Here is a 16671-nt window from a genome sequence, read left to right on the forward strand (position 1 = left end):
GCTCTGGGGACAGGTGGGAAGTCGGGTCTCACCCACAGCCTGAAGCTGGATGCTGCTCTTCTGCCGGCTGCCTGCCCCATACCAGCACGTGGCCTGAGCGTCATAGATGACAGCTATTAGGGGCTGAAAGGTCACTTTGATCCGGCAGGCCAGGCCTGGCTCCAGTAGCCCCGTGGTGGGTAGTATCTGGAATGGGCTAGGGAACTCCCAGGTGAAGAAGGTGGGGAGGTCCCTGGGGGGTGAGGAGCAGATCAGGGCACTGGCTCTTTCTGACCACTGCTCCTGCATTAGCAAGGCAGAGATGCTGGGTGGCCCCCTTAACTCCCCCTCCAGGATATGCTGGTCTCTCCTGCTCCCGGGAACCCTCCTCACAGTCCTTGCTCTCCCCACCTCTGAAACTCAGCCTCTCCCCTCACCCCACATTGTCCAGGTAGAACCAGGCCTCGGCCATATCCCCCGTGGCACACATGGGCAGCTGCAGGAATGGTGGGCAGATCAGCTTGTGGCAGGGCAGGGTGGCCTTCAGGTCCACACAGAACATTCCCTCTGCTTTCTCAAACCACAGCTTGTCCACATACTCCTTCTGTAGTGTAGGGGCAGAGGAAGTCAACCATCAGTGGCACCCAAGTGGTACGCAGGGACCACACATCCCAACCCACTCTCAGCCACTCCCACAACACAACCACCGAAGCATGGGATGGGCCATGGCCCTACTTCAGATTCTGAGGGGAAGGTCGCTACCTGTGATCACACACTGTCTTGGCCTCAGAGATTAGGGCCTCCTTTGTGGGGAAAGTATTTTGATGAAATTAGTGAGCAGCAGGAAGAGGCGAAGGCTTTCTGATGGTCAATACAGTAGCACAGTCTTTACTCCCCCGTAGCCACCGGGAAATACCCTCTGTCTAATAATATTAGATTCTGAGCCCTTTTGAGAGCTTCCTAAGCTGGAGCTGTTGCCCTAGCTGACAGGATGTGTGAGGTAGGGAGGACTGCTTGTTGCCCTGTCCTGCTTCCTGTTCTGAGGTCATGGCTCCCCGGTACCTCCTCATCCTCACAGTCTCTGGCAGACTTTACCTCCTCCAGAGGCCGGAAGACGATGGGGAGCGTGAGGGTTATGCCTGGGCTCAGGAAGATGGGCTGAGGGAGGACGGTGAAGAAGAACTTGGTCTTGGGAAGCCTGAGGGAGACAGCCGAGAGATGGATACTTCAGATCAGGGCTCAGAACGACCAGAGAGGGCCGGAAGACTAGGGAGACCCTGGCGTTAAGGAGGCTTGTGTCCTTGGGACCACAGAGAAAGAGACTTGGGGATTAGTCCACGGAGTGGGAAACACAGGAGTTTGGTCACAAGAGGACCCGTCTCCTTCCTCCTCTTCTCATTCTCACAGACCTTCACTCTGAACAAAAAGGGAGCAGCATGTATGCCTCTGATGTGCATGGCGGCCTGAGGGAGACTGGGAGAGGAAAAGGCTGCCCTGATTTAACAGAGTCCCTGAGCACTTAGCTGGGGAGACCAAGGCTGGGAAGGGAAGTGCTGGGGATGCCTTTGCAAACAGAGAACTCGGCTGAGCTGCAGTGTCCCAGGGTGGGGCAGACCTATAGACACTGCAGACTTTTAAAACATTCATAAGACAACAACACTGTCAACAACTCCATACCAATACATGTTTAAGTTTAGATGAAATAAACACATCCCTAGGAAAATATAACCTACCAAAACCAACTCAAGAATTATACAATAAATTTTATGGCCATCCTACCTAAAATCATCAAAGAAAATGAGTAGGTAGTAAAAACTCTTCCCACAAAGAAAACACTAGGCTGGATGATTTCATAGCAAGTCCTACCAAGCATTTGAGGAAAAACAATTCCAGTCTTAAACTCTTCCAGATAATATAAAACGAGAAAACATTCATCAACATATGCTCTGAAACCGTCATAACGCTGTTACCAAAACCTGGCAGAAGCAGGAAAAGAAAGGAAAATTATGGACCATTCTCACTCATAAACAAAATATTAGCAAAAAGAATCTAGCAATGTATAGAAAGGATACTTAATCATGATCAGCTGGGTTTATTCCAGGAAAAGTATGGTTGGCTTAACATAGAAACGAGTTAATATAGCATCATATTAATAAATTAAGAGAGAAAAACATCTAATGATCATCTCAAAAAAGAAAATATTAGACAAGAAATATTCAACATGTGTTTATGAGACAAACTCTCAGCAAAGCAGGAACAGAAGACAACTTCCTTAACCTGATAAAGTCTGGGGGCGGGGAGTCCTACAAGAAACATTCCGCTTAATGATAAAGCATTGAAATCTTTCACTTTGAGATTATGAACAAAACAAGGAAGTCTTCTATCACCACTTCTGTTCAATATTTTTCTGTTTAACAGTGCAGTGAGGAAAGATAAAGGATATGAGGATTAGAAAAGAAGAAAATTTGTTATTTTCTATATAAAATACAAATGTGTATATGTAGAAAATAAAAAGGATTAACAAATAAAGTATTAGAATCATTAAGAGGATTTATCAAGACCTCTGGACACAATACCCATATCTTTAAAAATGACATTTAAACAATTAGCAATAAACACAAATGAAGACAATTTAAAAATATGCCAATAGAGCATAAGCAAAAATAAAAAAATTAGGAATAAGTCTAACTAAAGATGTGAAGACATCTACAGAGAAAATGTTACACTTTATTGAGCAACATGAAAGATGACCTAATAAACATAGAGATACAAATATATTCATGGATTGAAAGATTCAACATTGTAATGATGTCAGTTATCCTCACACTGATCTATAGGTTCAACTAAATCCCAATCAAAATCTCAAAAAGTGTTTTATGTGTATGTATGATAAGCTGGTTTGAAGATTTATATAAAAGTTCAAAAGACTTTGGCTGGGCGCCATGGGCACTTTGGGAGGCCAAAGTGAGAGGACTGCCTGAACCCATGGGTTGGAGACCAGTCTGGGCAACTTGGTGAGACCTCATCTCTGCAATAAATCAAAAAATTAGCCAGTTGTGGTGGCACATACCTGTAGTTCCAGGTACTTGGAAGGCTGAGGCGGAAGGATCATCTGAGCCCAGCAGGTGGAAGCTGTGGTGGCCATGAGCATACCACTGCACTCCAGCCTGGGCGACAGAGTGAGACTCCAACTAAAAAAAAATTCAAAGGGGCCAAAAACAGTCAAGACAGTCTTGAAGAAGAATGAAGCTGCAGGACTTACACTACCAGATATCAAGATTTACTATAAGCTCCAATAATAACTTCTGGCTGGTACTGGCCCAGGGAAACAAAATTAGATCAAGGGAGCTAAACAGAAAGTCCAGAGAAGGACCTGCACATTGAGGAACACTTTACATATGTCAGTGATGTGGGAGATCATCAGAGAAAGTGTGAACTTGTCAATAAACAGTGCTGGGACAATTGGATGTTCAATTGAAGAAAATCATGTCATCAGATTCCTATTTCAAACCACTCACAAAAATAAATTCCATATAGATAGAAAACAAATATGAAAGTCAAAACTATAAAGTCTTTAGAAGATACTAGGGTAAAATATCTTCATAACCTGAGAGTAAAGAAAGACTTCCTAGGTATGTCATAAAACAAGCACCAACCAGCCAGGCTCAGTGGCTCAGCCTGTAATCCCGCGCCTTTGGGAGGCTGAGGTGAGTGGACTGCCTGAGCCCGCAGGTTTGAGACCCGCCTGGGTAACTTGGTGAGGCCTCATCTCTACAATAAATCAAAAATTAGCCGGGCATGGTAGCACACACCTGTAGTTCCAGCTACTTGGAAGGCTGAGGCAGAAGGATCGCCGGAACCCAGCAGGTCAAGGCTGTGGTGGCCATGAGCATACCACTGCACTCCAGTCTGGGTGACAGAGTGAGACTCCAACTCAAAAAAAAAAAAAAACCAAAAGAACAACAAGAAAAAAAAACAAGCACCAACCATCAAAGAAAAAGATTGATAAATTTGATTCTTTTAAAATGAAGGACTTCTATTCTTCAAAAGACACAACAAAAAGAGGAAAGACAAATCATAAAGTGAGTGAAAATATTCACAACACATAACTGACAAAAGGCTAGTATTTGGGATGAGAACTTACACACACAAAAAGGAAAAGATCCAAGAAGACACAAACAAGTGGAAAAATATCTCATGTTCATGGATAGGAAGAATCAACATCGTTAATATGTCCATCCTACCAAAGGCAATCTACAGATTCAATGCAATACCCATTAAGTTACCAACATGATTCTTCTCAGACCTGGAAATGACAATACAGAAATTCATATGGAAACATAAATGACCATGAATAGCCAAAACAATCCTTAGCAAAGAAACAAAGCAGGAGGTATCACACTTCCAGACTTCAAGCTATACTATCAGACTACAGTAATCAAAACAGCCTGGTATTGGTACAAGAACAGGCACATAGACCAATGGAACAGGATAGAGATTCTGGAAGCAAAGCCTCAATTCCTCAATCAACTCATCTTTGACAAAGCCTCCAACAACACCACTGGAGAAAGAAGAACCTGTTCAGTAAATGGTGCTAGGAAAACTGGCTGATCACATGCAGAAGACTGAAACACGATACACCCTACCTATCACCATACACAAAAATTAACTCTAAGTGGATCAAAGACCTAAACGTAAAATGTAAAACCTCAAAGTATTAGAAAACACAGGAGATAGCCTTATGGAAATTGGAAATGGCAACCAATTCCTATTCAAAACCCTAAAGGCCAATACCTTAAGAAATAAGATAGACAAGTGGGACCTCATCAAACTAACGAGCTTCTGCAAAGCAAAAGAAACCATCAAGAGAGCAGGGAGACAGTCACAGAATGGGAAAAAATATTTGCCAACTGTATATCTGACAAAGGCCTAACATCTAGGATCTACAAGGAACTCAAACACGCCGAAAGGAAAAAAACAAACAGCCCCATTAAAACGTGTGCAAAAGACACGAATAGACACTTCTCAAAAGAAGATATACGGGCAGCCAACAGACACACGAAAAAGTGCTCAGCCTCACTCATCATCAGAGAAATGCAAATCAAAATCACATTGAGATACCAACTAACCCCAGTAAGAAAGGCCATCATTAATAAAACAAACAACAAGATGCTGGCGAGGATGCGGAGCAAAAAGAACGCTTCAACGCTGCTGGTGGCAATGCAAACTAGTGCAACCTCTCTGGAAGACAGTGTGGCAATTTCTGAAAGAACTAAGAAATTGACTTTCCATATGACCCAGCAATTCCCCTACTGGGAATATACCTGGAGGAACTCAAATCATTCTACAAAAAAGATACCTGCACACGTATGTTTGTTGCAGCTCTACTCACAATAACAAAAACATGGAACAAACCATGTTGCCCATGAAGCTGGACTGGATTTTTAAAAAGTGGAACATGTACACAATGGAATATCATGCAGCCATAAAGAAAGCAAACGCATGGACTTTGCAGCAATTTGCATGGATTTGGAGTCAATCATACTCAGTGATCTATCACAGAAACAAAGAACAGAGTATCATATGTTTTCACTCATAAGCGGACCTTGAGCAATTATAATACCACAAGAAAGGGATTTGCAGTAGTGGGAAACTGTCAGGGGAGGGGGGTGGGATTGGCAGTTAAGGGAAACTGCTAGGGGAGGGAGGGGCATATCTCATCAACACGGGTACCTACGTAATCATCATTTGTATACCTAGCCCTGAATTGTACATCTTTATTATAAAAAAGGAAAAGACAATGTGATAGAAAAAATGGGCCTAAAATTGAACATAAATTTCACAAAATAAAGAAATACAAAAGGTCAATAGCCTATGAAAAACACTCAACCTCATTAATCAGTCATCAGGGAAATGCAAATTAAAACCAAAACAAGTTACTGTTATTGGCAAAAAGTTTAAATCCTGACAATGGCAATTATTGGTGAGGACGTGGATAAACAGGAACTCCCTAAGGCAGGCATCTAAACAGATTTGTGTACTTTGAAAATTGGTTTGGTTTTATCTGCAAAAAATGACCATGTGTGTGTCCTAAGCATAGGCAATTCTACTCTTATGTCTATACCCCAGAAAAACTCTTATACTTGTGCAACTAGAGGCGTATACATGAATGTTGGCAACAGTTCCAAACTAGAAATAACTCAAGTGTTCCTCAACAGAAGTATAGATAGATACATTATGGTACAGGCATACATCACAACTCTATACCACAATGAAAAAGAATGAACTAGAACTGTACTTGGACGAGACTTACAAACATAACTCAGCAAAATAAAAGAGTTATAAAAGCTTGCCATATTCTTCCATTTATATAAAGTTTATAAGAAAGTTTATAAAGTTTTATAAGAAACAATATCCTTTAGGAATGCAAACCTAGGTGGTAAACCCACTTGAAAGCAAGAAAATTGTTAATATAACATTCAGGGCAGTGGTTATCTTCTTGGGTGGGGAAGGTGTTCCCCTAGCGGAGGGACACACAGTGGGGGGAGGTGAGCTTCAGACACTTACTAGTTCATGATTTGATCTAGTCCCATGGGATCCACTTTCTACAAGTTCTTCAAATTTAAACACTCACTTGCTTTTATATGACATGTTACTTCTTTTTTTTTTTTTAGAGAGCCTGTTTTGGGGTCTTCAGGGTCTGAGGGCTGGGTTCCTGACCCCTCATACTGATACCTGTACTTCATCTTCTGGGTTTTCATGGACAGGTTTTTCAGAACCAGGTTCCTTGTGGTCTCCTTGCCCAGCTCCCAACCTTTCCAGTGCAGCTCCTCGGCCACCTCAATGCCCCAGATGACCCTCTTCTTCGCTTTGTCCTGCTTCTTTCGGAGGCACATCTGAATGTCCCTTGAGCTGGCAGCCTTTTCAGGTGGCAGGGGAAAGGAGGGGAGGAGAAGGGATGAATCAGTGAGGTAGAATGCAAAGAGCCAGAGAGAAGGCAAAGATCTCCCCACCTCCAGAAAGCAATGAATTACACCACCCTTAACCCCTGGGGCCAGTCTGGAGAGAGAAGGTGAGGTGCAGGCAGGTCCTGGAGTCAGACATCACCTCTTCTGTAGTAACTGGAATGGTTTTCCACCCAGAGCCCCTCTCCCTGAAGCCTTGCCAGGACACCCCACTGGCCATTCCACCCAGCATGCAAATGTAGAGCTTGCCTGTTCTGCTGCTCCCCAGGGCGCCCTCAGATACCTCTCCCCAGGTTCCTTCACTACTTTTTCCTCCCCATCCTGCCCCTCACTACAGAAGCCTCTTCCAGCTGGAGTGGTGCTTTTCCAGACCACAGGGACACTCGACCATTCCCTCTCCCATCCTTCCACTGCCTGGTGGAACAGAGGTGGAGCCAATTTGCCTATAATCAACCCCCACTCATGCCCTAACTTTTGAGGCCACTCCACGTGCTGCCCCTGGTGATGCTCGGGTTGCAACGTGCTGGCATTTCCTGGTCTGTAGTGGAAAATCCTTCCATAGGGTGAGCCATAACTGCTAACCACATGGGGAAGGAGGGGAATGGAACCCTCCTCTCCCAGGGCAGTAAGGAGGAGGGAAGATAGACTGGGTACCTCTTCGTAGCATTATCATTGCTATGAATGCTCAGCTCATTGACATTTTCCTTTACCTTTGACCAAGTATTGCTTTTATGTTGTTACATAACACAAGGATGTAGCCATCCATTTAACAAATATTTGTTGACTACCTATTATGCTGCAGACACTATGCTAGGTGCTGGGACTACAATGCTGAACAAGACCAACAAATCCTTTCTCTCTTGGAGCTGACATTCTCAATTTCAATATTTGTAGAGCATGTCAGATGACCAATATGGTATTTTCTTTCCCAAGTCACCCATGGAAGAAAGGTGACACGAGTGTGTGTGTGCGGGGGGGGTAATTTACTATAAATATCAGTTGGTGCAACAGTTAGGGTTCAACCAGGAAAACAGAAGCCACTCTGGGTGTTTAGAACAGGGAATTTGAGCAAATCCCTTGGGTCCCCTCCTGCTGTGGGAGCTTCTGTTCTCTCAAAAAATCCTGCTTTAAGAAAAAACAACAGGAAATTTAATGCACAACCGGGGGTAGTCAAGGAACCAAGGGGTTGGCAACATCAAGAAGTTGCCACTACTCCTAGCTTAGAGGAAGTGGTGGGGTTTGGAGTTTTCAGAACCCTGAGGCCTATCTGGGGAACTGGGGCCACAGGGGAGATGCAGCTGCTGACAGAGGCACTGTCAAAAGCAGAGAGTGAAGGAGATAAAACCTACCTTGGACTCTCCCTTCCTCTCACTTTCCAATCTCCTACCAGCTCAGAGCCAAGCAGGGAAGGGCAATGAGTGAATCTGGGGCAAACAGGCCCAGAATACACAGATAGACGGATGAAATGCCTTCTAAACAAGATCCCTAGTCCACAGGGGAGCGAGTCAAGCCACTGTCACATCCAAGGAGGCACTCGCCACATGCTGCAGCAAGCACAAAGTCACACCCCACTGTCACACCCCTGGACACTCACAGCATCACACAGAGAGAACCACAAGAATTGCAGAAAATAAACAACGTCCATACATTGGTCAAACACAGAGTTCTAGGGGTCAAGGCCAGAAGAACTTCCTGAGGGAAGAAAGGAAGCCTGATCCCAAGTAGCTTCTGACTCGCTCCTCCCTGGAGCTCCCTGCCCCAAGGCCTCTCACTGTTGCTCATGGCTCCCAGCACTCCCATGTGCTGGGTGCTCCCTCTATGCAGGGTCTAGTGTTGGTGTGTAAAGGGAAGAGTCAGGGCCTCTCAGAATCCCACCCCACTGCCCCGCCACCAGTGCCCCATCCTGGCCCTGCCACACCCTGCTCTACCAGCCCTGGCTTTCTACCCGGACACTCATGCTGCTGCTGCAGGCACTCAAGGCCGCACTGCTGTCATTGATGGTGGGGATGGCCACCGTGCTGGCACTCAGGCAGGATCCACCGGAGTTCACAGTGTGGTCCCTGCCGTCCCTGGGCCTCGTGGTGGGGGTTGAGGCCTGGGTGAGCATCGGGCACTGGAGACACAGGTCCAAGGGGAGTACTCTGGCTAAGCCAGAAATTCCTGAGTTTGGAGCTAGGAAAAAAGCAGAGGAACAACATAAGAAAGACAGGCCGATGGAAGAGACTCATGGTGGCTCTCCTTGTCATAGGGAGAGGGCCTGCTTCCCAGCTCTGGCAACAGATGGAGGTGGCACCATGAGGAATGAGACCAGACACAAGGTCTAGGGCTTTGCCTGGGAGCCCAGGGACTCATCATCAGGAAATCAGCGAAGTCACTTGAAAGACGGGTCATACAGCCATGCCCCTCCAATGGCCACACTTGGCATTACTCAGCAAGTCCCCGTGAGTGTCACACTCATGTGCGTTACCTTTATCTGGCTCTTAATCTCCACTTGTTTCCTCTGAACATGCCTTGCCTCCTGAGAGAAGAGGAATAAGAGGAAAGAAAAGGAAATGTGACTGGTGGGCTCTCGGTCCTCTGGGATTCTCTAAGAGGACACAATCTGTAGTCCAAGTTTAAAGCAAACATTCACTGAAATAATAGATCACTCGAAGGATAAATCAATCAGTCTCTAGAGCAGAGGGGTCTCCAATGACCTGCAGCTGACATCATATGCAAATATATGCAACACATATGCAAATAATATGCAAGATGTGATATATAAGTACATGCCTGTTTTTCAGGAAGAATATCTACAGCTTTCACCAAATGCTCAAAAGGATGTATGGCCTTGCTCTAAGGGACACAAAGAGTCTCAGACTGGCTCTGGCTCCATTACTTCAAATCCCTTGTTCCTTTAGCTGGCATTCTTTGGCACACACAGCCAAGTGTGACTTTGTAACCTCTATAAGAGGATAGCAGTTTTCACACTCAGACCCCAACACTATGGTCAGCCCTGCTTGGGCACATGTGGAAGTGGTTTTAGACCTCTACAATGACCCATCCCAAAAGGTTCAGTTCCTTTTTTTTTTTTTTTTTTTTGAGTCAGAGTCTCACTTTGTCACCCAGGATGGAGTGCAGTGTCACACTCATGGCCACCACAGCCTTAACCTGCTGGACTCAGATGATCCTTCTGCCTCAGCCTCCCAAGTAGCTGGAACTAGAGACATGCACCACCATGCCCAGCTAAGGTGCAGTTCTAATTTCTCTTTACACTTGATATGGAGCCATCTTTCATAAAACCCCTGAACACTGGCCTCCAGAACATGAGAGGGACCCCAAAAGGTGAATGTATAAAAATTGTCCATTTATTCTTATGTGTTTAAACTTCAGTTACCTTCCAAGTACTCTATGTTTGATGCATTACACCTGTCAAGACACTTTTTCCACTGCTCAGTATCGTTTTTGAACTTGTCAATTTTGATGTCTTTTATGAGGAGGGACCCCAAAATATCCAGACTTATCTTTTGGTGGGTGGGTCTCTTATAGTATAGGCTTCCCCTGCTAGATAAGTATTCTAGGAATCCATTAGCATCAGTGATCCAGCTGTCGTTGTTGTGAGAGGCTGCATTCAGCTTCAGTGAATTTTTTTTTTGAGGTTCTTTCAACGCATTTGCCCATTTCATGATGGATGATTTACAAGCAGACCTACCCACACTGTGCTGAGTGTTCAGCAACTTTTTAACCAAAAACATGACCCTCATGCCCACCCTCCCTATTCCCCCGATCTTACCCCGAGCAACTTTTTTTTTCTTCCTCTGAATGAGAAAACTCCTCAAAGGGAAACATTTTGCTGATGTGGAAGAGGTGAAACAAAAATGGCAGAACTACTACAAGGCATCAAGATTTATGAGTTCGGTCTCTGCACCCTGCCCACCCCGCTCACTGCCTGCTCCCTGCAACCCTCTTCGCCTGCCCTGTTTGCTGCCCCTCTCCACGAACCCTCTCCCTGAAAAAGGAAAAAAAAAAAAAACAACCTGATGAGTTCAAAAACTGTTTTAAGCAGTGGAAAAAGTTCTCAATAGGTGCGTTGCCTCAAACAACAAGTACTTTGAAGGTGACTGAAGTTTAAACATGTAAGAACAAAGACACAACCTTTTATAAATAACTTCCGGGGTTCTGGGGGTGCTCCCCTCTAGTGTTTCTGCCATCTTTTTCCACCTCTTCCACATTGGCAAAGTGTTTCCCTTTAATCTAAAGACTTTTTTCAAAAGTTGCTCGAGGTGAGATGGAGTGAATAGGAGGGTAGGGCATGGGATCATGCTGTTTTCGTCAAAAACTGCCGAACACAGCACAGTGTGGGCAGATGCATTGCCATTGTGGAAGAATCAGTCATCTTTTTGCCACAACTTGGGACATTTCTTCCACAAATCATGACACAGCCTTCTCAAAACTTTCAGATAAAAACTTCGGCTAACCGTTGGATCTGGAGAAACAAATTCCAAGTATACTACAAGGGGCTCACCCTCCAAAGATAATTTCAGTTTTCTTGGGGTCCTCCTCATATAATGCAAGCCAAATTTTCTAATAGCAGCATTAATTCATTATAATCATATATTTTATTTTATCCATTATATAAAAACACCATTATTTAATATGGAATTGATATCAGATTAATGGGATGCTCTATATTCTTATTTTGTACTAAGCCTTTAAAATCTAGTGTACATTTTTCATTCACAGCACCTCTAAATTTGGATTACCCATATTTAAGTGCCCAGCAGCTACATATGGCTAGTTACTACAATAGTAGACAGTATTGCTCTAATACCTCTTTTGAACATATGTGTCTTTTTCAGCATCCTTACTCAGTATCCTCCACCTAGTTCTTTGAATAACAAGCTCAAAAATAATATTTATGTCTGCTGATATTTACTGAGAAATTGTGTTCCAGGCAGTGTTGTAAGGCCCTCATAGTCATTTTAATCCATACAACCATTTATGATTACACATTACTTGCCTTTTATTTGGCTTAAAATCTTTTCTCTATTTTGTGGTTCAGCCCCTTATTATAACATATTCACATTTAGTAAACAATTTTATGGTCACCCTTTAGGAATTTATACACCTCCATCAAGCACTCTCCCGTCTCCTCCCCACCCCTCATCCACTCTCCCTTCTCCTCTCCACCACTCATCCAAAGCAAAAGATTCTGTTGACTCTGGTTTTCCTAGTTGGCAACATCTCCAAACCCTCTGGAGAATCACTCGTTCATTCATTCACAAAGCATTTACTGAGTGCCTACCGTGTACCAGGTACTGTGTTAGGCTCCTATTGTGAAGTGAACGTTCAGACAGAATCAAAGAAATGCAAACCGGGGAGACAAGAATAGAGTCCATTGCTTTTCTACTAGTGGACGACTTTGCAGTCCTGTCCTGACTCATGAATATCTCCGACTTCAGGGGAGTCTACAGACAGCTCCTGCCTCAGAGCAATGAAAGTCTCCACTCAACATATGAAACTATCCCAGAGGGTGCATAGAAGAGATAAGAGATTACGAGGTACAAAGCTGGTCCAGCTCAGGTCATAGGGCTTAGGGGAGTGAGAACTGGTCCTAGAGCATGGGAATCTGGGTACCAGCATCTCCTCAGGCTCTCTCGGGATAGGTAAGTTTTTCTATTTTCCCAAGCCTCCCCAAGCCTCATTTCACGTGTAAGATGAGGGTTATCCTGACTATTCCACAGTTGATGTAAAGCTTGACTGAAATAGGGGATTTGAAAAAAAGCACTAAAAAATCCCGTTACTATAACTAACAGTCATAACCTCCACACTAATCTGCACTGCTCTTCCAAAGACTCACATATCAGCAATTCTTGTGAAGAGAGTGGGCAAGTGAGGCATTTTGTATTAAATCGAATTTTCTAATCTCGGGGACTTGAAAATATATATATCAGCAGCTTCCTTTATTTGCCTAATTGTCGATCTAAAAATTCCCAAGATGACCAGTGGAAAAAGTGTCAGGCTTTTGTGTAGAGTCGAAGGAGGAAGAAACAGGTAAAATCAAGGGAGATAAAATACATTTGGAGATTTCCCCCTTTCTCTTTGGGATCTTTGATTGATCTCGCCCAAGTCTCAGTTCCACAGGGCTCTCTGAAGCACATGGAGAGGACCCCTGCCCACGATTTCCCGGAGGAGGCAGTCTCCCGGGACAGATACCTTCTCTGGCCACCCGCGTCGCTCCCCGGACCCTGGGACCAGCTCAGAACTCACACCGCCGCCATGTTGTCGTAACCATAGATACAGGACGCGCAGGATGCGGCGTCTTCTGGTAGCTCAGGGCAACGACGGCAGCCCCAGTGAGTCAAGACTCACAGAAGGCGAATGCGCCGACCCGGTTTACTTCTTGTACTCGGTTTTGATTCCTTGACTTTCCCTGCTAGTAGTAACTGTGGGCTTTCACCAGTCGCGACATGGTATGTATAGGCCCCTATTTGTCGTGACGTCCGAGCAACTGTGACTTTAGTTGACAACCACATTTATAGGAAACCACTCAGTGGACTCTGCACCTAAATGGAGTCGGTCCTGTTCTTGCCAGACACGCACTGGTGACATAGGGGCAGAACCTCAACCAGAACCTCATTCCTTGTGATTGCAGTTGTTAACTTAAGAGCAGTCTGTAGTTATTTCCTACTTGCAGATTGCTTTACAAATGGATTCCTTTTGCTAGTAGGAGAGAATGTATCCTTAGCGTCTTATCCGGATGTTTCTTCCTGACCAGCCCCCGCCCCACCAATAACTCTTTTGAAAGGATCTGAAGGTTAATGTATGAAGAAGAAATTATTATATGTAATGTGAATTTTTGGAAGCCCTTTTATTCTTTTGTCTACATGTGCATTGGGAGAAGGGTCTTACTTTGTGAAGACTCCGTAAGTAGGTGAAGCTGAAAGTTTCAAAGTTAATTCCTGGGCAACTAGGGTGTTTCACTTCCCAGGACAATGAGCTGTTTTCCTCTCAGATGCAAGAAGGGTGTCTTGGTTAGGGAGAGAGAGCTTAGTGAGTCTAGGGGTAAACCCAGAAAATAAACTGTCATTTTGGGAGAGTTGGAGTTGACATGAAAGGTGAAAGATGGACTAAGATGACAAAGTGGCCCAAGTTGGTCTGGGAGATCACATGGCCAGAGGCTGGCAGGACTTAAGGGAAGGGGCAGACGGGGAGCCTGTTAGGTTACGCCAGCACTGTTTTCTTGGAATCAAGGAATGTGGAACTCAGTGAGTTTTTCACTGGTTTTAATGGGATTCTCAGAATCTGAAACCTGCACTTTGGACATAACAACTTTTATGCTTCTTGTAGTTTCCATAATGATTTGCTTTTTGTTTTTCCTTCAAGTTTTTTTTGAAATGGTCAGCGTGACTCAGCTGTACCTTAGGGACAATGAAAGGGACCTGTCTTAGGCTGAAAAGAAATAGGAAGCAGTGACTCTGGAGGCAAGGTTTTGGTGGTGACCTCAGAAATCCCAGCAAGAAAATCCCAAGAAGGAAAGCCAGGAGCCACACATTCTTATGCCTTGGCACTTGGGAGTCTTCCTCCAGAGCTCTTGCCTGCTCAAACCTTGGTGGATTCTGGGTTTGGGACAATAATAGATGGTTCCTTCTCTTAGTGGGGCCCCTGTGGGCTCTGCTTCTGTGGAATTCTAACTGCCTCCTAGAATCTCTGCGGGCTACTGACCACAACTGACACTGATGGACTCCCAGGGAGAAGCCTTTGGACTTTGCCAGGGAGGCAAGCACCTGGAAAGAGATTTCACAAGGGATTCAGCCTGAAGAGAGGGGAAAAAAGCCGATTTGCTTTGGAAGTCCCCCTATCCAGGAGCCCAGAACCTGTGGGAGATAATGGGTGCTGGGTCCTGGTGATCATATTCTCCCTGGACCCAAAAAAGATGACAGGGGTGGGATTGCTGTTTGGCTCAAGGCTATGAACAAGGGTGGGTGATGATACAGGAAACTGATGAGGACCAGGGTGTGGGAGAAAGGAAGAAGGATGGGAGGGAGACAGCCTCAGATCCTCCTGGCCTGGAAGTTGGGTTAGGGAAGCACACAGATGCAAATATCTTTTCTAGGCTTTTTGTCCACGTTTTTTCCCACTTTCCATGGTATAGAGAAGACTCTGGGCTGGGAAGTCGGGCAGACCTGGGATTCATCTCAACTCTGTTACTTACCGGCTGTGTGATCTTGGGCAAGCCACATGACTTCTCTGAACTTCAGTTTTCTCATCTGTTACCTGGGGGTAATTTCAAAAGGCAGATGGGAAGAGATAAGGTATGGGTAAAGTACTTGGTGCATGGTAGGCAGTCAACATAGTTACACACATACACACACACACACACACACACACACACACACACACACACACGAAGTCACTCACTAGATGGGAGGTCCCTGGTAATAAGCCACTCGATCTTTTGTGAACCTTTCTCTCCTACCAGCAACCAGCTTCTCTGCTACACATCGGAGTGGGATGTCTTTGTCCTTTTCACATGCTCCTCCCTTGTTTCTCTGAAAAGGAAGCCTTCTTGCTGCTCTGGGAGGCGCCAGGGTTCTCTGCTGTCCAGTTGCAGGTCAGCCCAGCTTTAGCACTTAGAAATTCCTTTTCCACTCTTCTTCACCCTGAGACTCTGGCTCCATTTTGAGTGTTGGTTCTGAATCAGGTCTGCATCCAAGATGTACTTGGGGGAGGGAGGCGAGGAGGTGGAGCCTCCCATGGAAACTCATGACCCCAGAAATGAGTGGAGGGCATCTACTGAGCCCTGCCTGGGGAGTAGAGAGTGAGAAAAGACTGCAGCCAAGAGGGTCATCGGGGTAGTTCAGGGCTAGATCTAGGAACAGGCAGAGGACATTCTCTGCATTAGAGAGTCATGGTCTCCTGTAGCTGCTGGGGTAAGAGGGTGTTAAGAGATGGTGGCATCTGTAGCCTAAAAGTGCTGCCAGGGCACAAAAATGGTAAGGGTTTGGGGATAGACTGCCAAATAGGAAGAGAATTCAAAGGAAAGGCTTCCATTCTGCCTAGGGTTTTCTAACTCTCCAGTGCAAACCCAGGCCTGCCAAGTAACTTTCTCTCCCTAGTCACTGTCCCCACCACAGGGTAAAAAGACATGCAGGCCAACAGCAATGGCATGGAAGGAAAAGGATATGAAGTTTGATCTCAGAGGACTGAAGTTCAAGTCCTATTTCCAGCTTTTAATAGCTGAGCAATGTCAGGCAAATTGTTAAACCTCCTCAAACCTAAATTTCCCCATCTGTAAAATAGCGACAAATGAGAGTATTATTTAAGATATTTAAAAATTGGTAAGGTGTAGGCACTGACCTGTGAGAATGGACATCAGCTAGCCTTAGAGCCAGAGCAGGGTCCTGGAAGCCCACATTGTGCCAGAGTTATGGGGAAGCCTGGGGGGTGCGGGGAGGGTACCAGGAGGGCAGCCAGGGCAGCGAAGGGCTCAGTCAGTGACTGTTTACCAACTGGCACCAAGGTTCTTTATATGAACCTGTGTGCTTCCCTAACCAAGGTGGTTCCAGATATGAACAACCAGTAAAACTATACTTGTTGCAAGTTAGGCCTGAGGGCAAGCCCTGCTTTACCAGCTACTAGATACACATGTATTTCAACTTATAGCCTCCCACACGTGAAGTCTTCCTCCCTCTCGACTCATCCTCATTGAGGTTGGATTTGTCAGCACATCTGACTACTCTTTTGC

General features: G+C 45.1%; 1 protein-coding gene across 1 annotated transcript in view; it reads right to left on the reverse strand.

Annotated features, from left to right (window-relative positions):
• The window catches only part of CFAP65 (cilia and flagella associated protein 65), a 38038-nt gene extending 27351 nt beyond the window's left edge, over nucleotides 1-10687 (reverse strand). The window contains 8 exon segments of the mRNA XM_008058903.2: nucleotides 33-232; nucleotides 417-583; nucleotides 1075-1177; nucleotides 6715-6899; nucleotides 8890-9083; nucleotides 9399-9450; nucleotides 9452-9531; nucleotides 10636-10687. Coding sequence (XP_008057094.1) covers nucleotides 33-232; nucleotides 417-583; nucleotides 1075-1177; nucleotides 6715-6899; nucleotides 8890-9083; nucleotides 9399-9450; nucleotides 9452-9531; nucleotides 10636-10687 — 1033 coding nt within the window.
• Between the last annotated feature and the right edge of the window lie 5984 nt (nucleotides 10688-16671).

This window comes from Carlito syrichta, unplaced genomic scaffold, assembly GCF_000164805.1.
Source record: "Carlito syrichta isolate Samal-C Ts95f unplaced genomic scaffold, Tarsius_syrichta-2.0.1 Scaffold303646, whole genome shotgun sequence".
Classification (NCBI taxonomy): Eukaryota; Metazoa; Chordata; class Mammalia; order Primates; family Tarsiidae; genus Carlito; species Carlito syrichta.